The sequence below is a fragment of the Macrobrachium nipponense genome, chromosome 2 (genome assembly GCF_015104395.2).
Source record: "Macrobrachium nipponense isolate FS-2020 chromosome 2, ASM1510439v2, whole genome shotgun sequence".
Lineage (NCBI taxonomy): Eukaryota > Metazoa > Arthropoda > Malacostraca > Decapoda > Palaemonidae > Macrobrachium > Macrobrachium nipponense.
In genome coordinates, this window is record NC_087201.1 from 96,820,953 (window position 1) to 96,843,082 (window position 22,130).

A 22,130-nucleotide genomic window follows, 5' to 3' on the forward strand; every position below is an offset into this window, starting at 1 on the left:
AGATTGAAGACCACTGGGAAGCGATGGTCGGAGTAGTAACGGCGGAGTATGTTCATTCATTCGCTTTGAGGGAGACGCCCCTTGATCTCTTACAGAAGAAAGTGTTTTTCTTATGAAGAGTTTTCGAATTTCTGTCTTTAGTTTCCTGGTTGCTTCGGGGTTTCTTTAATGTACCCGAGTAAACACGATAAGCTTCATTACCCAACTGCAAACTGAAAATCACATTAAAAAGCTATTTTTCTGTTGTGGTTAACCAAAACCTTAGTTAAACACTGGTCGGGTGAAAGCAAATGGAACTGCATAAAGTAAAAGGTGCCAATCTTTAAGAAATAATGACTATTAGTAAATAGCGTACAGGCTTCATGCAAAACTTTTAATACAAATTGAACGAAGGCTAGGAACGTAATCTTGCAGTAGGTAATGCGGCAGTAGATCTGTGGTGCATCCAAATTACAAGTGGGACTGAATTCTGTCTTGCTTGAGGAAATATATTTTCTGAACATTCCTCAATGGAGATGTGACTGCGACTGAATCTTGCTTCCTGAACGCCTGCCTTCACAAGGTGTAATAAGAAAGTTATGCTCAAGTCTGGAGGTACATTGGTTAGTAATAATTTTGGACCTTTAATTTTCTGTGGCATAATCATTTATTAATGAACAACTTGGACTCAACGTTACCATGCGTGGGAAATGGATAGTAGTCCTTGAAACTCGAGGGTTGTGTACTCTGTCAGTAACATAACCGTCTAGGTTTAGAGAATATGTATTCTCTAGACATCAGAAAACCGTATTAGGTGACACAAGGTGAAAGTTCCCGTATCAAGTGTCCTGAGATTGGGATGGAGCTCATCCACCGCTTAGCGACTGAAAAATAGCTTTCTTTGTGTGAGAAACAGCTTTTTACCGTTGACTGATTATGCACACATAACATATCCTCACTTGTGAACTCCACGTTCACTTCCTTCCCTGGGTGTTCCTGCAAATCTGTCAATATGTTCTGAAGCCTGATTTCTTAAAACAAAGGACTGCGAAATATAACAAACGCCGCATGCTGGAAGTATAACATTTTTTGATGAATATGCAGTGATTGGATAATCTATATACACTAAATAATGTAATAAATCTCTCAGTAATCACCTTACGCCTTACCATGGAATAACAAAATTGATGAGGACGGAGAATGCACATGGAAGGATGCTTAATGAAGTTGAACCTTTCAAGTATTTATGAGCAATGATATCCAGTCAATTAACGGGTAGGATGCATAAAATTTGGAAGTAAAATAGACTGAAATTCCATGAGAAAGTAAGTTGTAGATAATTCTAGTAAGATCTTTATTGTCCTTGGGATATGAACCTTTGTAGGACTATAATGAAACTATATCTAAAAGATTTTACCGAGTGATACCATAAGGGAGGGTACAGAAGTACCATATGTAGATATGATAATGATACACGGGAGATGAAGATGGCATAAGCTTCCCACTTCACTACCCTTGGGAGAAAGGTATTTGACCATGTCAGCTGGGCAGGAGCTGGGTTCCTGTGGTTGCCTGAAGATTTGGAAGACGAGACCTATTTAGAAGAGAGCTGAGATGCAGCTCGGGAGATACTAGGAGGTTTCGGTAATAAATCACAGGAAAGACAAGAGTAGCGGAATTTATGGAATCCATTCACGTAGAACGGTGTTGGAAGCGAATAATCGATAATGAAACCTAAAGAGGTGACTGCAAGAGAATTTTACTTTTGTTGCCCATGAAACTCTGAGAATCGTTTTCTATAAATGAAAAGAAAACCTAACCATTTTCAAAACAATAACGATCGCTCTTAGCGAAATGAGGTTCTAACAATAGAAATATAATAATAATCACAACTAAATATGTTTAATCTGAGAAAATGCGCATAAGATTTTACTGAGGTAACTGATGTGCAGTGGGTTGCTCTGGAAAAACGCAATACCGGGCAATAAATTGTACTTGTCATGCAGGCTATTCTTAAAAATTAAATAATGAATACATATAAAAAACAAAGCGGCACTTGGACTTGTTTATAGATATATCTCAGTTAGGGAAAGAATTTATTAGGCTCGTAGTCGCTTCGATTTTCAAAGGGAAGACCTCTTTTCCCGGGCAACTTACGAGTCCAGCTGCGAGCACGGCGAGGGCGGCGCAGTGTCAGTGATAGCTACAGCAGTCGTCCTGTAAGGTTGTGTTACTTCATCGATCCAAAGATGACGACTACTAATACTTTCGTTGGCATTAGCGAGACCCACCGAATTAGCAGCAGGTGTGTAAGATATCCTTAGTCATTTGCAGAGAGTAGTTTATCGAGCTCTCACGTAGGATGCTTAGATTTTCGAATCTTGGAAGAAACGTTATTCCGTTAGCCGAGTCACGTGTGTGTTTCTGCCATGTATGGATCAGCTGTTTTCGAGAGACCTTAAAAGCTCGGTATTTTACATTTCCCATAATTTATGCCAGTTCCTTAAAAGTAAAAGCTTGAATAAAACGTAATTTGGCTCTGGAGGACTAGTAATCCCTGTATAACCTTAGAGGCTGTCGAATTGGGGACTGCTTATATTATTATTTTATATTTAACTAGCTGCGTTTGGCGCCAAAATGTCACAAGTATGGCAGAATTTCTTCCATTTTCATGGTAAAAACTGTAGCGATACCCCCGTTTCCATGTTCCCAAAGCTTTTGAAATTACATTTTACTGTTCAGAATTCGCAAAATCTGGTTGCGCTGTCATTTATAGGCCTAGGCGTAGTGTCAGGATCTCTTCCAAAAATGACTTTCCCCTAAGTGCTTGCTGCCCGAGATCAGATTTCGAATACTTTCGTGGTAAAGTACGCATACTGGGCCAGTTTATCACGAAATCGAAAACTGTTTGTAAATAAAGGACTTTGGTAATTAAAAGTTCAATAATAAACCAATAACGTTTATTGTTCTCAAGCTAAGTGTGAAATTATTGAATCTTGAGATTTTCCAAGACCATGGGGCCTGCGCATGTTTCTTGGTGTTGCCGTGCATTTTTTCAAGCCGTTACTCCTGCAGAAGAGGCTATCATTGAGCTTTAAAGATATAATGTGGGTAACTTATGTAGGCTGTGCGTGGAATGTTGAATTATTATTGTTAATCAAAACAGGAAATTTTTATCAAAACTTCAGCAGTGGGAGTTCCAGTGGAAATCCGTTTTCCTACAGTTGCAGTTGCCGCATGATTTGACAGGTTGCTATCTTCATAAAGATTTCGCCAGAGGCTGGCGCCTTTCTTGAACATTTATAATAATACCGCACCGGATGTTGTTTGATGAGACTAGAATTTAAATTTAACATTTATTACCATGAAGATCTATGGCCTCAGTACTATCGCCATTGTTATCAGTATAATTGCATGGGAAGCATGGTGCTCAGTATAATGAAGGTTGCAAGAGAAATCTGATGATAAAGTTTCTGGCTGCTGGCGTGGGTTGGGTACAAACAAGTTGTTTATATCTAGGTCAAAGGTGATGTTTGACTTTATTATTATTATTTTTTTTTGCAGTTTCATATATATATATTATATATATATATATATATATATATGTGTGTGTGTGTGTGTGTGTTTGTGTGAGGTGATGTCGTTAACTGCTTGAAATTGCATTTCTTTGGCTTGTATATATACTTTAGAATTTGTTTAATTTTTCCCTGTCGATTGTTGATGGGCTGATGAAATTCCACCGCCAAGATGTTTGAAAGGCATAATTCCAATATGCCCTTTGTGAGGAGACTGTGAAAGGATGGTACCGACGGGAGTTTGGATTATATTACGAGCAAGACATGATGTAAGTGGACAAGGTAGGTTGCCTACCGGTAGTTGGGTGGGGTGGGTAGGACAATGGTGGTGGTTGGGTGAGGTTGATGAGTCATTTCTCTCTCTCCCTCTCGGAGCCCCTTTATGCAATGGTGTTTTGTTTTTCATTGTGTGCGCTGCTGTCAGCGGAGATGGACTGAAGTTTGCTTTTGAATGAGCCAATCCAAACTGAAATATTGAGTATTAAAAGAGGTCCATGCGGTTGGCTTGGTATAAAATATTTGATTAGATAAGGAGTCTAATTATGAATCGATCCAAACATGACATGTTGAAATATACTGAATTTTCCAATCGCACAAATCTCATAATGGGTTAATGTGAATGGCCAATTTGTCCGGCAAGCAAGGTGGGAGCCATTCCCTTAAAGAGGGTGGAGGATAGCATTTGTGGGATGCCTTTTTCCAGAAAGTATGTCTTGGGAGTTTTTTTTTTTTTTTTTTTTTTTTTTTTTTTTTAACATTGTTAGAATTCATGTGGCATAGGGAAGAAGTCGTGAGATTGGAACGAGATTTTCTTCATAGTCTTGCGAGCGATATTTGGATGCCAGTGGAAATTATAAATTTAAACGAACTGATTCGAAAATGGTTTTCACTGACGAAAATTGTGTAGATTAGGAGCATCGAGGTCATTTGAATCAACAGGTAAATGAGATATATTGGGTTGTAGCATCTACTCACCCGCAACTTACAGGAAAGAATCTAACGTTGGTTTCTAGTTTTGAGTGCTTCATGAGGTGCACTTTCAGTGTGTGTCTTTTTGTTTTATTTTTTAATTTAAATTTTCTTTTCACCAAGCCGTTCTCACTTAACCCCCTTTCCATGACGGTTGGTGCAGAGCCTTTGGAGTTTCTTAGGATCAATAGACTCTGCTCGCGTTCTGTTGTAGTCCGAGTTCTTACTTTTTTTTCTTGTGGTGGGGTTGGCGTCGTAGTTGTAATTTTTAGTAATCCTGAGTCGACAAAATCATGCTGTGCCTGAATTTGTATTGATGGCTACCCGAATGGAAAGAACTCCCAAGAAAATGAAATTGTCAAAATCTTCAACATTAGGTTTTTAAAGAACTACGAATAGTTAAATCTAATTTTAATGTTCAAGACACCTTTTGCACCACCCATAGGAGTAGAATAATAGTGGTAGTATTCGTTCAAGTTCTAGAACGAAGTTCCATTCAAAATTGGTGCATTAGAATGGCTCTTTAAGCCTGTTGCCGCATCTGTTAAGCACTGTGTGTCTGTAATGCCATTGGTACGCTTTGTGTAGTTCATACTAATCTGGTTTCCCCAATTTCATCACAATAGGTGGTTCATTTTCTGCCCCAACATTAGAACTATTAGTAAGTCCCTTAGGTAACACTAGACCCTTTACTTCATCTTGCATGGAACACACACACATAAATGTTTTTTTAATCAAACCAGTATTTTCTAAGGTCTCTCCTGCCTGTATGCCTTCCTCATGACCATCTCGGTTACACTAATCTGTCCTTTCACCTGTTCACCTTTTCTATCACTAATAATTGCCCCATGTATTCTGTTCATCTCAACGACTAAGTCCTTTTCTTTTTCTGTTTCATTCACGTAAAACATCTCTCAACCCCTTGTAGTACATACATTTCCACCTTTGCTTCGTGGAGCAGTATCTTCCAATCTTGCACACATTCTGTGACTTTACTTTCCTCTTATCCCATCAGATATTTGTGGATCAACTGCTTACCCTTCCTTTATGCGAATTCAAATTCGTTGTTTTGTATTTCAAGTTTCCGTTCAATTTACACCGTCTTGCATCATTCAAGTATTTGAGTCAATAACTTTTAACCCTTCACTCGTTTTTGTAGTTAGTTGATATCATCCACGTCCACAATCATCGCTCCAGTATTCTGGTTTCCATATGCTCTCATATCTCGCAATCATACTCTTACATTCACTGGGCTTTCTTCATTGAAGATATTTTATTTCTTGCAATTATTACTGCATTATCTGCAAAAATCAACCATTCAACACGTTTGTCCCAAATTTTCACCTGTTATCTATTTCCTTTTCGGACTTACTGCGTCTGTCTCTATAAATTATACACTATGGTGTCTGGTTGGTTTACATTATGTAGGTATGTTCCAGCACATTTTGTCCTATAGCAGCCTTTAAGTGTAGGAGGGTGGTGAACAGTTTTAAGGGTCTGATATGTACTTATGGACTCATAACAGATGTCAAACAGCAATGGAATCACAATGTATATCTCCCCTGCTTTTCACACAAAGTGGCCACTTGCATGCAACCTAACTTATGTCTGCTTTTATTATACAAGCATTTAATCGCACTCGAATGAATTTTTAAACACTGCATCCTCAAACTTTGCTTTGCCTTTACTTGTTAAAATCAGAAAGGATTGATATTTGTGTCCGACTGTGGGGAATAGCCATTCGGTCGTTAGCTTCACTCGAAGCTTTCTATTTTTTCTTTATAAGTTAAAAGTAATAACTTAATGCTACTTAGTATAATAACTATTAGCGTTTATGATAAGTAAAATGAATAATAAAATTAAACTTATGAATTAAATTACTTAAACTAGTAATTGCCTAATAGGTCTTAAGTTCGCGCGTGCGTAATATGTACCTGTCAAAAGGTAAGAAGTAAATTACCTCGGAGGTTACCACAGCCACGGCGAACAGTTACAGTAAGAGTTTCTCATTAGCAAGGCCGGCATCTACATTGTAATAGGAAATTAACCCTGAACAAAACTGAACGTTCTAACTCCAAGACAACGACAATTTTGGAATACGTCAACGTCAACGTCAACATTTGTGATAAGGTGCTTTACATTATTATGTATCTTTGGCCATGTCCTAAGGAAAAAGGTAATGTACGGCAATGTCACAAAGTTTTTATTAGTGGATCTATTCTTTAATGTAAGTTGTTTTGGTTGTTAAATAATTGTTTTGTTTATTAAATATAGTAAGATTGAAATTAAAATAAATTCCAATATAATTCCAAAATTGTCGTGTATTCCATATAATATTTCGGAGGTAAATATGTGTTTATCGTTCGGTGAAGTAAATTATTTTTTAGAAACGGCTAACTGGCTAACTGTCGCTCGGTATTTCGAATGGTAACCAATATGGAACTCAAGTGCGACGTAATTAGTAACTTATATTATGTATTATAATCTATTTCATAATGTACTAGGTAACCCGTAAGCATCGATAACTTAGGTGGGGTGTTATCTTTTAAATATTTGCAGGCTATTGATACTAAATCTATCGAGTATAATTAGTTAATCATGTCTGATAAAGAGGAAGAGTTTGTTAACCCTATGAATATTATATCATCCTTGAGGAGGATGCGGGGAATACACAAACGGAAGGTAACTATTTACTTAAAGAAGCTAACGGAGCTTCATGTGATAATAAATTGACTTCTTCCTTTTGTAAGACTCAAATAACTGAAATCGAAAAAAGAAATCGAGCAGTTTAAACACTTTGATGAAAAAATTAATAATGTTTTGGAGACACATGAAATAATGATCAGTAATGAACAATTTTATAATGAGGAGTTAGATAGTCAGGCAGAATATAGCATTCAGGTTAGTATAGAGCTTGACCAATATGAACAATTCATAAGTGAGTTAAGTGGGGCTTCTAGCAACTTATCTGCCCGATAAAGATTTTAGAAATGATGTCTAGAATGAATATGTCTGATGGGAAACCCCTCCTTTAGAATGTGGAAACTTTAGTGGAGAGGAGAAGATAAATTTGCTTTCAATTCTTTCCTTAATCAATTTAATATGTCATTGGGTCCAGAAAAAATCTGTCAGATTCTGCCAAACAAATATATTTACATGGGTACCTTAGGGGCTATGCCTTGAAGGTAGTTAAGCATTTGACTATTTTCTGACCGTAACTACCACTTGGCAATTGAAATGTTAAAAGAAGAATTCCTTGACGATAGATTATATTGTTGACGAGACTTTTAAGAACATTTGAGTGCTGCACCAAGTGTTGAATATGATCAAGAATTCTCGTCGGTGAAAGTTTACCTCAACGAAATCAAATCCTATCTGCATGAATTGAAAGCACATAATATTGATTTATTGGAAGTGGGGTCCTCTGGGCATAAATTTGTGAGTCAATATAGTATTTAATAAACTCCCCATACCAGTAAAGTAGAGAGTTGGTTCACAAATTAAATACTATTATCCTAATAATCTGACATTCTTTCTAATTATAATGAAATTATCAAACTTTATCTAAAACTGTTTCCAATAGAAAAAAGCCCTCACTAAAACCTCTAGTAAACCTAGTCCTAGCAGTTCATTTAAACCTAAGAAATATGGTAGGTGTAAGTACGATTCAAAATTTTAAATTTGCAAATAAAGTTAACTAAGTTAATTTGTAAATTGTGTGCAGCTGAAGGCCATACTTTGGGAAAATGTGTTTAACTTTAATAATTATAATGATAGATTGGCCAGACTGAGAACTTTCACTATGCACTAGATGCGCTGGTTCAGGGCACGAGACAATGAATGTTACGGAACAAAATAATTAAGGTTTTGAATGTCTGTGTGTAGAAAGAGGGAACACATAACTCCATTGTGCCCTTCTTTTTGAATAAAGCCGAACTAACTACTAAAACTAACGTAAGCTTATGTTTTGCTCAAAGAAGTTTTGATGCGTCTCACATTTTACCCACTAATGACTTTGTATTAAGAAATGGCAAAAAGGCTAGGAAAGTCAGATGTTTGTTTGACACTGGCAGTCAGCGGTCGTATATTTCCGATCTGCAGCTAAAGATCTTTGTCAGGATGTAGAGGCGTTGTATGCTTTGGAATGTGATGTAAGCCACATATATAGGGCAAGAAACTAAGGGCTTCAAGCAATGTCCACTGGAATAAATATAAACAATAATTTAATATTCATAACCTTTTATTAGTTGACAAATCGCTCAATATAAACTTTGAAGTGCCTGGCATGAATCAATAATAAATAAATTTAAAGAAAATAATATTGCTTTATTGGATGAGACTTTTTGTGACACACAGAAACCATGAAAGTATGAAGGTTGACATGTTGTTAGGAATAGATATCATTCAGTACCTTCGGTAACTTGGACTAAAATGTTGGGTGGAGCTTGTTTAGTCGTAAATAATAGAGTAGCTCCTGTAGGTAATGTGTTCACTTTTTGGATGAGGCGAGAGTAGAGCCATTATGGACTCCATGGTTAGTAAGAAACACTGAATGTTAAAACAAAAAGCGTGTAAATTTAGTAATGGATCCTCTAAAATCTTATTCAATCCATTAGAGCATATATTAGAGACAGTGAGGTAGACAATGGACTCGAACACCTTTTGTTTAGTCTTGAATCCTTGGGAATAAAAAAGTGTGAAAAAGAATTGGTCTCCTTTGATAAAGAACAAAATTGACAGATTTAGAGAGGGGATCTCTTTTGATAATGGATTTTATCATGTAGAATTGCCCTGGTATACTGATAAAATTGACAGCGTCCCATCTAATCATTTTGTTTCACTTAAGGTATTTAGACAGAACAGTAGAGTATCTTGGTAAAAAGGGTCTCATTGACAAATACCAGGAAGTTTTTGATAAACAACTCGAGGATGGTATAATCGAGAAATTAAAAGTAAGTCCTTCTGACTATCATAAGTATATATGGATTCCCCATAGACCAGTTATAAAATTAGAAGAGCAAGTTACCACAAAATCAGGCCAGTATTTGAACTGTTCTTTAAAAACTTACAGGGAATTGCCTTCACTTAATGAAGCAGCTTATCCTGGGATAGTATTTAATGGGCTCAATACTGAAATTGCTCTTTTACTTTAGAACTAATAAATATGTAATGTTGAGTGACGTCAAACAAGCTTTTTTGATGATTAAATTAAAAAAAAATGAAGTGGACAAAAATAGATTTTGTTTCTTTTGGAAACGGGGAAATAAATTAGTATCTTATCGCTACAAAACATAGTTTTTTGGTTACACTTCTTCACCTTTTATATTAAAATTTTGTTATGAAACATCACGCAGAAAGTTATCCTGATGATAAGTGTAAAGAAATATTAACTAATAACTTTTATGTAGACAATCTTCTTGTAACTGGTAACAACATTGATGAATGAAAAATTTGTATAAGCAAGCTAATGATAGGATGGAACAAGGGGGCTTTTTTATTTTAAGGTCTTGGAACTCCAATTGTGTAGAGTTGAGAGAAAAAAATGTCGTCTGATAATAGACTTGTTGAACATTCTTGCGAAGAGGATAAAGTATTGGTTATAGATTCAACGTAAATAATGATTCTTTTAGTCTTGCGCCTTGTAAAATAGACCCAGAAGCAGACACAAAAAGAAAAGTATTGTCACAAACTTCTAAAATATTTGATCCTTTGAATATAGTCCTTCCTGTAACAATAAGAGGCAAAATTTAATGAGAAAAATATGGAAATTAGATGTTGGTTGGGATCAAAATTTACCTAAAGACCTTTGTGGGGAAATGAAAATTATTAGTAGAGATTTTGAAATGTTATCTTGAACTTAAATTTCTAGAGAGTCCCTTAATGAACTAGACTCGTATGGTCTTCACATTTTTTGTGTAGCTCTGTGGAGGGCCTATGGGTTTGTGCCTATGCGGTGTTTTAATCAAATGATAAAAGTTCTTATTTGTTCTCCAAATCATAAAGTTGGCTCCACTGAATAAGAGAAATGAGCATAGTGTCCCCACTTTGGACTAATGGGAGTAATTCTAGCTTTTAAATGTTTACCTTCTTTACTAGAAGCCTACAATAATATAAATTTTCAATTCATTAATATTTGTGTTGATGCTCAAGTGGTTTTAAATTGGCTATTGACCAGAGAAACTAAAATAAAATCTAAATTGTTAGAAATAGAGTACTTGAGGCAGATGGTCTTAAAGTTGAAATATCTAAGCTATTTAAACTACCTGTCTTATATCACTATTTGTAAATACAGAAGAAATCCTGCTGATATGATCACCAGAGGTTTATCCTATACTAAATATTTAAGTAATAAATCAACTATTGGCTAGAAGGTCCAGAATGGTTGAGTAATGATTTTGACAAGTGGCCTCTTTACCCTTTATTGAGCATATCGCCTTACTATAAGCATCAAATAAGTACAGTATGCACTATGCAAATAAATAAAGTAAACGCTGGTATTCTCCAATATAAATAAAATGTCAAATTATGAAACAATTTGTTAAGAATTACCAGTTACTTGTTCAAAATTTGTAGTAGATTAAAGGGTGGTGATCCTAAAAAGAAAGCCTTAGAGTATTGGGTCAAAATTGCACAGAAAGAATACTTTACAGTTAGAATTAGATTTTTTACAAGCAGTGCCAATATTACTAATAATATACCTCCTCTAGTGTCCAATTTAAATTTATTTTAGATTCAAAGGGTATCAATTAGGTCTGGGAGGGAAGAATATCTAAGTGTTGTACTTTGACTTTGATGTTCATAACCCAGTATTACTTCCTAAAGAGCATAGGTTTTACCTCATTGTTAATAAAGCATTGTCATTTGAAGGTACAGCATTTAGGAATAGGCACTACATTACCTACCTTAGGGAACAGGGATTTTGGATTCCCAAGGGTAGGTCAGCTGTAAAGACTGAGCTGAGTATTGTAATATATGTAGGAAATATAATGCCTTAGCTTACAGATACCCGAAGTTTTACAGATATTGCCTAAAACACCACATGAATTTAAGTCGAGCCTTTTTCAGCATGTAGGTATTTGATTTTCACAAGGACACCTTTTGGGTTTAGGGATTAGGGATGAGTTTGAGTGGTAAGACCCACAAAAATGTTCATATTAGTTTTCACTTGTCTTAACGTGCGCGCTGTGCACTTTGAATTGTTACCAGACTGTCCACTAAAAATTTTGTTCTCGCTTTCCAAAGATTTAGCAACTATGTACACAATACCACAATACCTGTACAGTGACAACGCTAACGTCTTTTCTCAGGGTGGAAGTATCCTTGAAAGGTCTTTGGAGTCGCAGGAATTTCAATCTGAATTAAGGAAATGTAATATCAAACACATTAAAATTCCTTTATATTCCAGCATGGGTTGGTTCTGCTTGGGAGAGATTGATTAGAGTGTTAAAGAATTGTCTTTATAAAGTAATAGGAAGAATCTAAATTAACTTACGAACTACTTTGAATTATTACTACCCTTTCTAATATTCAATTAGCGATCAAATTCCAGGCCTTTAACATATAGATCAAGCTCAGAAAATATTTTAGTTTATAACTCCAAATTCCTTTATCAAATTGCATGGTAATTCATCCCTCATTTTGAGAAAAGATGATGGTGATGTTTGGTTGGACGATTCTAGTCAACCTTCTTTAGAGAGAACTGTAGAAATACAGGAAGAATTATTGAAACAAAATTTTAAGAAATTATGGTATGAAAATTATCTCTTAAGCCTGAGAGAACATAGCAGAAATTTGTACCAAGTAAATGGGAAAATAGAATTAAAGTTGGTGACATTGTCCTAATTAAAGCTATTAATAAGCCCAGACCATTTTGGATGATGGGTAAACGGTTATTAGAATTAATATTAGGATTTGACAATAATATTAGGTCAGTGAAACTAAAGCAAGCTAATGGGGCTATAGAATATCATTCTATTTTGTAATCTTTATCCTATGGAACTGTCAGTGACACATGCTATAAGAGAAACAAACAGGCAAACCAGATAATTCAATGGAAATTGAGGTAGAAACAGGCAGTATAAAATAACCTGAATCTATTCACGTTGAACAAGGCGAAAGGTCTGTAAAGACCCAAGAGAAAGGCTACGAAAGATTTGAAAGAATGCTGAAGGGAAAATTTAGATAATTTGTAAATACTGCTTTTCAGTATATTATTTACTGTAATTACTAATAATCAAGTTTTTATTTTGACTAAAATGCTACACACTCGAAACTTTTTCAGTATGAGGTATATTTTATTAAATGCTTTATTCTTTAACTTTAAACAAGGATTAAGGGCATTGCAAATAATTACTTTCTAGGTAATAAATAAATAACTAAATATGTAAACAAAAAGTAAAATTAGGAGATAGCCTATAGTAAACTAAGCTAAGTTAAAATTGGTGTAAAAATTTAAATAAAATGCTACACTTAAAATAAAGTGAAGACTTAAGTTTAAAATGCTACACTTTTAGTAACGTGAGGATGATACTAAAGTAACATGGCCATACTTTTATTTAGCGTTGTGGAAATAATTGTTTAACGCAGTAGCCAGATTTAAGGTGGCCTTAATAAATAATGTTTGGTTAATGAAGATATTCATTGCAATTCTATAATCGCAATCCTTTGTGGGAGTGTGTTGAAATCAGAAAGGATTTGATATTTGTGTCCCGACTGTGGGGAATAGCCATTCGGTCGTTAGCTTCACTCGAAGTTTCTATTTTTCTTTATAAGTTAAAAGTAAATAACTAATGCTACTTAGTATAATAACTATTAGCGTTTATGATAAGTAAAATGAATAATAAAATTAAACTTATGAATTAAATTACTTAAACTAGTAATTGCCTATAGGTCTTAAGTTCGCGCGTGCGTAATATGTACCTGTCAAAGGTAAGAAGTAAAATTACCTCGGAGGTTACCACAGCCACGGCGAACAGTTACAGTAAGAGTTTCTCATTAGCAAGGCCGGCATCTACATTGTAATAGGAAATTCACCCTGAACAAAACTGAACGTTCTAACTCCAAGACAACGACAATTTTGGAACACGTCAACGTCAACGTCAACATTTTGTGATGTGCTTTACATTATTATGTATCTTTGGCCATGTCTAAGGAAAAGGTAATGTACGGCAATGTCACAGTTTTATTAGTGATCTATTCTTTAATGTAAGTTGTTTTGGTTGGTTGTTAAATAATTGTTTTGTTTTTAAATATAAGTAAGATTGAAATTAAAATAAATTCCAATACTCTTTTCAGTTCTATCAAGTTTGTACTAGGTCGGAGCATATCATGTACAGGTTTTGACTTCGGCCGTCAAACTTCTTGAGAGAAGTTTTGACTTTCTATAAACTCTTAACCAGACAGTCCTGTTGTCCACCTTTTTATCTTGTATTCCGAGTAAACCTCCCTCCAGACTCGCCTTTCAAACCCTGTCCAGTCACTCAAGAAAAAGGGGCATTTTCATACATTCATAGTAGCCACATACTACAATACGTATGGGTCCAGTGGCAAGAGAGTGACTGTACTTACAGCTATAGCTGATCATTGTGGCTGAAGAAGTGAAATTAGATGGATTTGTAAGTTGAACATGAAAAGTAGTAATGCGGATGATTAAGACAAAAGAGTTTGGTTATCAAAAAGCGGGACGTGGTTGAAAAGGGGCTACCCTTGAGCCTGAAGCAGAATTCGAGTGGAAAAAAAACAAAACAAAGGTGGGTCATGGAATTGGCAAGGAGTGGTGTATGGCATAGAGAATAAAACCACCAAAGGGGGTTGGGAAAAACGAGATTGAGTGAAGGAAAGAAGAAAGGCTGACATAGGTACGGTTCCATCAATATATATATATATATATATCATATATATATATATATATATCCTATATATATATATATATATTATAGTATATAGTAGAGTGTAATGGCTTATTCATTGCGAATATGCTTTGTTGTAACTGCAATGAAGACATAGGTAGGTGGTTCAAGAGGGCTTTTCTTTTATTGCAAGCAGGGGCGCTATCGGGTTACTGAACTGGTTTGACAGACACCTGGCGGTGGTAGTGTGTGTCGGCGCCGGAGGTCATAGGATTAATGCAAATGAGGTTGATGGGATAGTGTCCCCAGATGGGGGAGGGGGGCGGCGTGCGTGGCCTCTTCCTTGAGTAGCTTGAAGTTATTTCTGTATAAACAAATAGTTTCAATTGGAGGTTTAGGTTTATATATTTAACTTGAAATTTACTGTCAAAATTTTACAATATCCTGACATAAAAGTATCAATTATCATTTTACAGTAGCATTTGTATATTAGATAAACAATATTTAATTTCCATAATCTGCTTCATGGGGAACTGGTAACTGATCAGTTGTGGACTGAAGAAAGCGATTTAACAAAAAAAGCTGTAGTTGCACTGCAGCACAAACTGGTCGATTTGACGTTTCTATCTTACTTTCTAAGAGTGGGTGAGGTTATTTTGTCATGGTATTTATTTTGATAGTTTGGTTTTTAGCTTTTGAATGTTTTTTTCTCTGTTTTTTAGTGTTATTTTTCTGGGTTTATCAAAGGAGATGGGATACGTTAATGTCAACAGTTTAGGCGAGTAATTTGGGTTCTAGTTGTCATCTAGCAGGAATGTGTTGAAGACTTTAAGAGCATTTAGATGCAGTTAGTATGAAAGTTTTAATAGTGCAAAGCAATATACATTCTTTTGCATGCACGTTACGAATGAATGTATTCGCACTTAGTTTGCTCAGGCTTCATAAAAGAAACCTCGTAGGAAGCCGTTGGACATGGGCATAATTTTTCAACATAATATTATGGATACAATAAAAATGAATCTTGGTAATTTGAACTAATACAAGCCTTATTAGAATTGGTTTTGTCGAAGGGCCCTATCTATTTGCTTAAGAGTATTCACTGATAAACATGAAAACATAAGGTCCAACGATGAAGGCGGTTCCCCTAAATGCTACTTTTTACAGTTACTATAGGGTTGGGCAGTTGGACTATTGCCCAGGACTTCTTGGTCTGGTATAGTGTGGCCTCATAATTCGGGTAATTCTGTTCGTATGCCTTCAGCCGCCTCTCTGAAGAGGTCATATTACTGGTTCCTCTTTATTTTTTGTTGCATTCCATCGTATTATCAGCAACGTATTGTATTGCTTTCGGGGGATAGATTTCGTTCCCTTTTGTCATTCTTCTTGTACACAATACCCGTACCCAGTGGCGCTACGTTGAAATATTGATAAATATAAAAGTAGTGGTGAGAGTTCTCTTATTTTCTGCAGACATATAACGACCGATTCTCTTGCAGTAGTCATTATTTGAATAATTAGGTGTGTTTTCAATCAGCGGCATGGTTCTGAGAATTATAGCGTTATGTATATATATATATCTATACATATACATTATATTATATATATATATATATATATATATATATATATATATATATATATATATATATATATGATATATATATATTTTTTATGTATATATGTTCATACAAGATATTCTTCAGAGTGGTAGGAGATGAAGTAGAATCCTGTAATTAAATAACGGTTCGCCTGAGTATTAAATGTTACTGTGACTATAAAGTGATGAATATCACTTAACCGCAAAATCCTGTGCCGTGCTGCTGAAACCTTGAGGTTTTTCTTTATTGTCAATGCCGTTTTTCAACTGAATATACGTAGATGAAAGGCTACGATCTTAATTGGTGCTTAATCGAGAAATGTCACTGCAAGACCGGTTTTTTTTATTAGATTGAAAGTGCATAACTGCAACTTCGTTCATAGTATTGTCTTGAAATTATATAAGGTGTATATTTATTTATTTTTTTTTCGATGCCTCAAGTCGCAATAAAAGGAACATCCGCCCAAGACTTGGGAATGCAGCTAGAACTGGCCAGTCAAGGAAGCCACACTTGAGGAGTACGAGATTGGGCCGTGGCAGGCGCTTTTTATTATACGCCTCTAACTATATGAGGTTGAGGATGGTTTTTTACTTCAAATGATCAACTTGAAGAAAATTGGACCGTTTTTATATCCAGTTGGCCTTGAAGTGGTATACCTGGATTTTTTTCTAATGAGTTATTTGCTACCTTATTAGGAGGCGAAACAGTTTGCCGAATTGAAAGGAGAAAGTTAATTTGGAAACGTGTAATTGTATCTTAGATCAATTAAAAATGATAACATGGACGTACCTGAGCTGCTGCTTAATTTATATACTCCTCTTCCAAAAGGTGAGAGCGCGAGCTATCTAATCTTTTAAGGTTTTCGGAAATTTCGGTCTACAATCAACGGCTGACTTCTCCGATAATCTCAAAGGTGAAGTCTGAAATCCTAAATCAACAGTGTGTGGATGTATGTACAAAACATGGGCTGGTCTGCAGTGCCATATTTAGATTTTTTGGAACGTACGTGTATTTTTTAATCGAACCGTGAGATTAATTGAAAAAAAGGAAATGTTAAAGAAGCATTTCAGTTTTTTGTTTATTTACGAGGCTTCCACTTAGTAAAAATCATTGGAAGTCACAACGTTCAAGTATGTAGGGGCTCTAGAGCATTTAGTTATTTTGGTGCTACCTTTGTTTTTCATTATAATTGTTCCTTTCATCACATGTCTTTACGATGGAAATAAAATTTTGGTATTGGTGCTTTTTACATCAGATTATTTTTCATCCAAAAAGCTCACCGGCTTTGATGAGCGGCCAATTGTCAAGATAAATGGCGACCCGGAAGGCGCTTTTAGGTATTCTGTTATATCGCCTTTGAACTCTTCAAACTTCTAAAAGACGACCACCCCTCCGGATTCTGGAATTCTTTGTGCAACAGAGTATGACGTAACCAAACCATAATAATAAATCTCTAGTTTAAGTAAGCAACTGTGATCACAGACGTGCAGTCTCCTGTTCATTTCCCAAAAATGAATGCAACCTGCTCGCATTATATGCCACGAAAAAAGATTAGCCTATAGGATCTACTCTCCAGCCTAGCGGAACTGCAACAGTGATCTGACCGATATACATATTACAGTAGATCATTAGGTATGCAAGACCTTTAAAATAACGTACTGTAGATAACCCTCCCTAACGTGACCTAATACTGTTGGTGCCAATAGGAGAACCTCTAAAATAACAAAGATGTAATAACCATCCTATCGTAAATGTGAGGTTCCCACTGTTTTTGTGACAGATGATGTGAGAGTGAATAAAATGCAGTGATTGTAAAAATGTTGCAATCGCGTAGCTCTCACGGTTTAAGTTCATGAAATACGCTTCTTAACTCACGTTTTCCTCGGATGCACCTATTTGCGTTTAGCAACAAAGCTAAGGTGTTCTAGGTCAGCTGATAGTGGGCGTAGGTTAATGTGGCGAGTGGCCTGATTTTTGCTCGGTGATCTGGAGTGGTTGCTACTCTGGTTTTGCTTCCGGCTTTTTCGGCCCTGAAACAAGTGACCATAGAATCCGACATTTCAACTTTACCTTACTGCAAGGATAGGTTAATTTGGTTGACGGTTAAGGGGTCTGTCGCCAAATAGTCTGATTTTTAGTGTTACATTCTACGACCGGCGTTATTTGTATGAGTTGCTCTTGTGCCCAGTTTTAGACGTTCTGTATTCGTATCAGTATTTCACGTGTTTGTCCCCATTAACAATGCTTTGGAAAGCAGTCTCGAGAGTTCAACATTATCAATTTAGTTAATGTCAAAAGGCATATGCTACAACGAGTGTACGATTTAGAATCAGCCAGTAATACATCAGCTAAATTTCCGTAACTACTGGAATCACCCACCTAAAGCTGTTACCTGGACGGTAGGTAGCCTTGCCTCTCCTAATATAGGAAGATTGAAGCCTTGTCCCTCCCAACCGACACGGCATTCCAGCATGGGTCATAGCTGATGTTCACAGATATGTATGGTTTGACTAACGGATACTCTGGCGTAGCTTCTGCTTTTATCGATTGATTTATTCATTGACTATGTAATAGTCATTTTAGTAAGAAATAGTGTAGTTGTTCGGCAGTGGTAAAGAACTCAGAATTAGAGATTAAGTGTTTTCTCAAAGCCTTGCGGCCGTCAACTTAAAATGCTATCAAGGTGACCGTTGAGGAATTCGGAGATATTTGACATTTCAGGATCCGAGAACAAAAAATCTCTCTCTCTCTCTCTCTCTCTCTCTCTCTCTCTCTCTCTCTCTCTCTCTCTCTCTCTCTCTCTCTCTCTCTCTCTCTCTCTCTCTGGAAGGGTAATGACAATACATTTGATACGTTATATTACAGCATGTTCTTGGGACATTGTTACCCGTAATGAAGCCTTATGAGAATTGTTCCGAGGAGCGGCGCCATCGATCTGAATCGACTTGTTTTTTCGTCATGCAGAGATTATTTTTAGTGTTTTGTTTTAATTTTATCATGCGCTTAGTTTACTTTCCCTAGGACAATAGTAATTAATCTTTTTCCATGGCATCTTTATTATGGCTTTAAGTCTGCAATTTTTTTTATCGCGATTTTTACCCCCTTTCAATGATTGCTCTTGGAATATTTCATCTATAGGTTGTGGTAATTCAATACATTGTAGCGATCGAAGGGTCATTGTCAAATTTAAGAGGTCTGAGGTCAAATAATTAAAGGCTGTTATATATATGATATACACAAAACATGTACAGTGGTAAATGCCATACTAAGATGTTAGAGGTTATGACTTGAGTGGTGTGTGATATCTATACGTCATATATAACATTCATACTCCAGTGACAAAGCTGAGGTCGAGGCCAAACTAACTTTGAGGTTAGTGGTTAAATCAAAAACGGCATTGCGTAGGCCATTTTATCAAACAAATTTGTATCCTAGGAGAACTTTCACAAGGAAATCCATGTAAAGTTTTAATGTATTGTACATTGCATATACTGTACTGTATATTATTCATGAATGCCAGTTAATTCCAGTTTTGGTAAATTGCATATCTTTGCCCAGTAATTCTAATACATGTCTTGTGGACAGTTAAATACTAAATATGATTTCCAGTTTTTGAGAGCAGGCACAGCCTTGGTTAGTAATGGTAGCCCGAAGCTCATTCAAGTTTGTTTGTGAACGGTGATAGGAACCTACCCGTACGATGACTTTCTGCGCACGTAAAATCTCTAAAGTTTAATGACTTAGTTTTTTTTATTGTGTTAAGTGTTCACAGATTCGTATTTTGCTTTAAAAATATTTCATGGAGTGTGAACGCTCTCTTGTTGGTAAATTGTTTAGTATCCTATGGATGGCTGGGCAGATATTATGTAACTGCCGTGCTGGTGTCTGATTGGAATTGTAGTTCAGTCATCGAGAAAAGGGGTACTGTAGTTAGGAAGAAAAAAGCCACCTGCCATGATGAGTCACAGATTTCTTTGTTTTTTGTTTAAGAATTCCCCCCTAGGAACAGCGGTTTTTACCTGTCTGTAAACATGCCTCGTGAAAGAGGACTCTCACAAGGTCATTTGTCCTCCTTCAACGCACAGCCACATCCAGTTCGTTTCGTCACGTGTGAGGTGTGGTTGCTTTCTCTCTCTCTCTCTCTCTCTCTCTCTCTCTCTCTCTCTCTCTCTCTCTCTCTCTCTCTTGATCAAGTTTTTACTGACTCGATAAATACTTATCCATTGTAATTCACAAGTTTTCTGTGAGCGTCTGTGGCGTAATCGGTATGGTCTTGACCTGCCACCTCGGTGGCCGCGAGTTCGATTCTTGGGCATTCCATTAGGAGTGAGATGTGTATTTCTGGTGATAGAAGTTCACTCTCGACGTGGTTCGGAAGTCACGTAAAGCCGTTGGTCCCGTTGCTGAATAACCACTGGTTCCATGTAACGTAAAACAAAAAAAGTTTTCTGTCTGTATTCCTCCCCACCCCCTAGCATATGGCTTCTTGACCATTGATAGTGGAGGATTTCGTACCGGGTGTTTGTGTTGGCCAAATGCATTGTGTGCTTGAGTTTGCCAGTTTTTGTCTAGTCAATAGTAAGTAACAAGTTTTATTATTTGTAGTATTCCCTATTTGAGAGCAGAGAGAATCTTTTTAATTTGGGTTGAGCGTTACAGATGCATTTTGTCATTGTTACTGAGTGGTTCAGTAGGTCGTTAACCTGAACATTTTTCAAGAGGTCAAAAAGGTTTTGTTTTGTGCTTGGCTGTTGTAAATTTTAACTTTATAAATATGCAGGTGGATAACTACAGATTTTTTTTTTAGCTAATGGGAATCTTGTATTAATAGTATTTGCCTTGATGGGTTTGTATTGCAAGAATATTATTTACACTAATACATGATTTCGATCGGACTTAATGACGTCAGTAAACCTCAGTGTAAGAAACATTCGTGGCCAACAATATTAGATATGTAAAACGCAATAGTGGCGAATAGTTGTCGATCACAGAAGCATCTCTGGTAAAAATGCTCGAGATAAACAAGTAGTATTGGTGGTCACATTTTGACGCCTCCAAGAGGCGCACAGGTAATCGCCAATTTTTATATTATATCAAAGAAACGTCATTCTTAGATATCCAATCAATAGGGGTCAGTATTTTTAAATCCTTGAAGTGTCAATGGTCAAAATTGTTAATGTGACATGCATACGAAGTCAATTAACTAGAAACATTTATTTAAATTATTCAGAAAACATCCGTGGTCAACAATTTTTAAAAGTATGGTGCTCGACGTTTTTTAGGTGATAGTTTTTAGTTTGTTTAGTTTTTGTTTTTCAAAGAAGAAAATTTAGGTGACAAGCGTAATTGGCAACAGTTTTTTAAGATGCAATAGACATCTGCGGGTGACTTTGTCAATACATTAGAAGCATTTTTAGCTGAAATATTCACATCCTCCCTCCCCCCCACCAAGAAAAAAAAAGCGGTGGTTCACATTTTTTCATTCTAAAGCTTAGGTGATCAGTAGTCCTTTACATAGAAGCAGCTTTGACAGTCATCAGTGTTTTGGATATCTAAGAAGCATTGCTGGTCAGTTAAATATTGGTCAAGTGATGGTAAACAATTTTTTTATATCTAAAATCAGTGGTCGACAACCTTTTGATATCCAGTAAGAATCATCAAGGATAATTCTTCTTTTCTAAAAGTAGTTAAAACAGTCTAGTAACCTGGTTTGGTCGTGATTCTAATGTTATTAGGTTACTCGACAATTAAGATGTTGGAGCTTGTTCAGTATTAATACCAGTTCGGCATGCAGTGTTCACTAATGACACTCGTGATGTCCTTTGATTCGGTAGGTTACTCCAAGATACATGTCGGGCTACGTCATTGTGTGCTATACCTTTAAAATTTTTATGATTCAGCAACTTACATTGTGAATTGTATAAATGAACAAAAGTGGTCTTGTAAGCAGTGATTTACCCATGAAATACGGAGAGTTGTGATATTTCCCTAAAGTATGGGAAGTTGTTCATAATCATCTGCCTTCGGTCTTGGGTGCCACAATGCTATTTCCTTGGTGTTGCCTGTTTTGCTAATAAGAAACATCGATAAAGCTCAGCACCTTTTTATTTAATGCGTCGATGGCATCCTCCTTTACCTGTCACTTCGGGTTGCCGCCAGGA

At 36.1% G+C, this 22,130-nt stretch overlaps 1 protein-coding gene across 1 annotated transcript in view; it reads left to right on the forward strand.

Moving 5' to 3' along the window:
• Positions 1 to 2,127: 2,127 nt before the first annotated feature.
• The window catches only part of LOC135220814 (microtubule-associated protein Jupiter-like), a 92,262-nt gene continuing 72,259 nt past the window's right edge, over positions 2,128 to 22,130 (forward strand). The window contains exon 1 of the mRNA XM_064258340.1: positions 2,128 to 2,284. Coding sequence (XP_064114410.1) covers positions 2,229 to 2,284 — 56 coding nt within the window. The 5' untranslated portion in view covers positions 2,128 to 2,228. The remainder of the gene's footprint in view (positions 2,285 to 22,130) is intronic.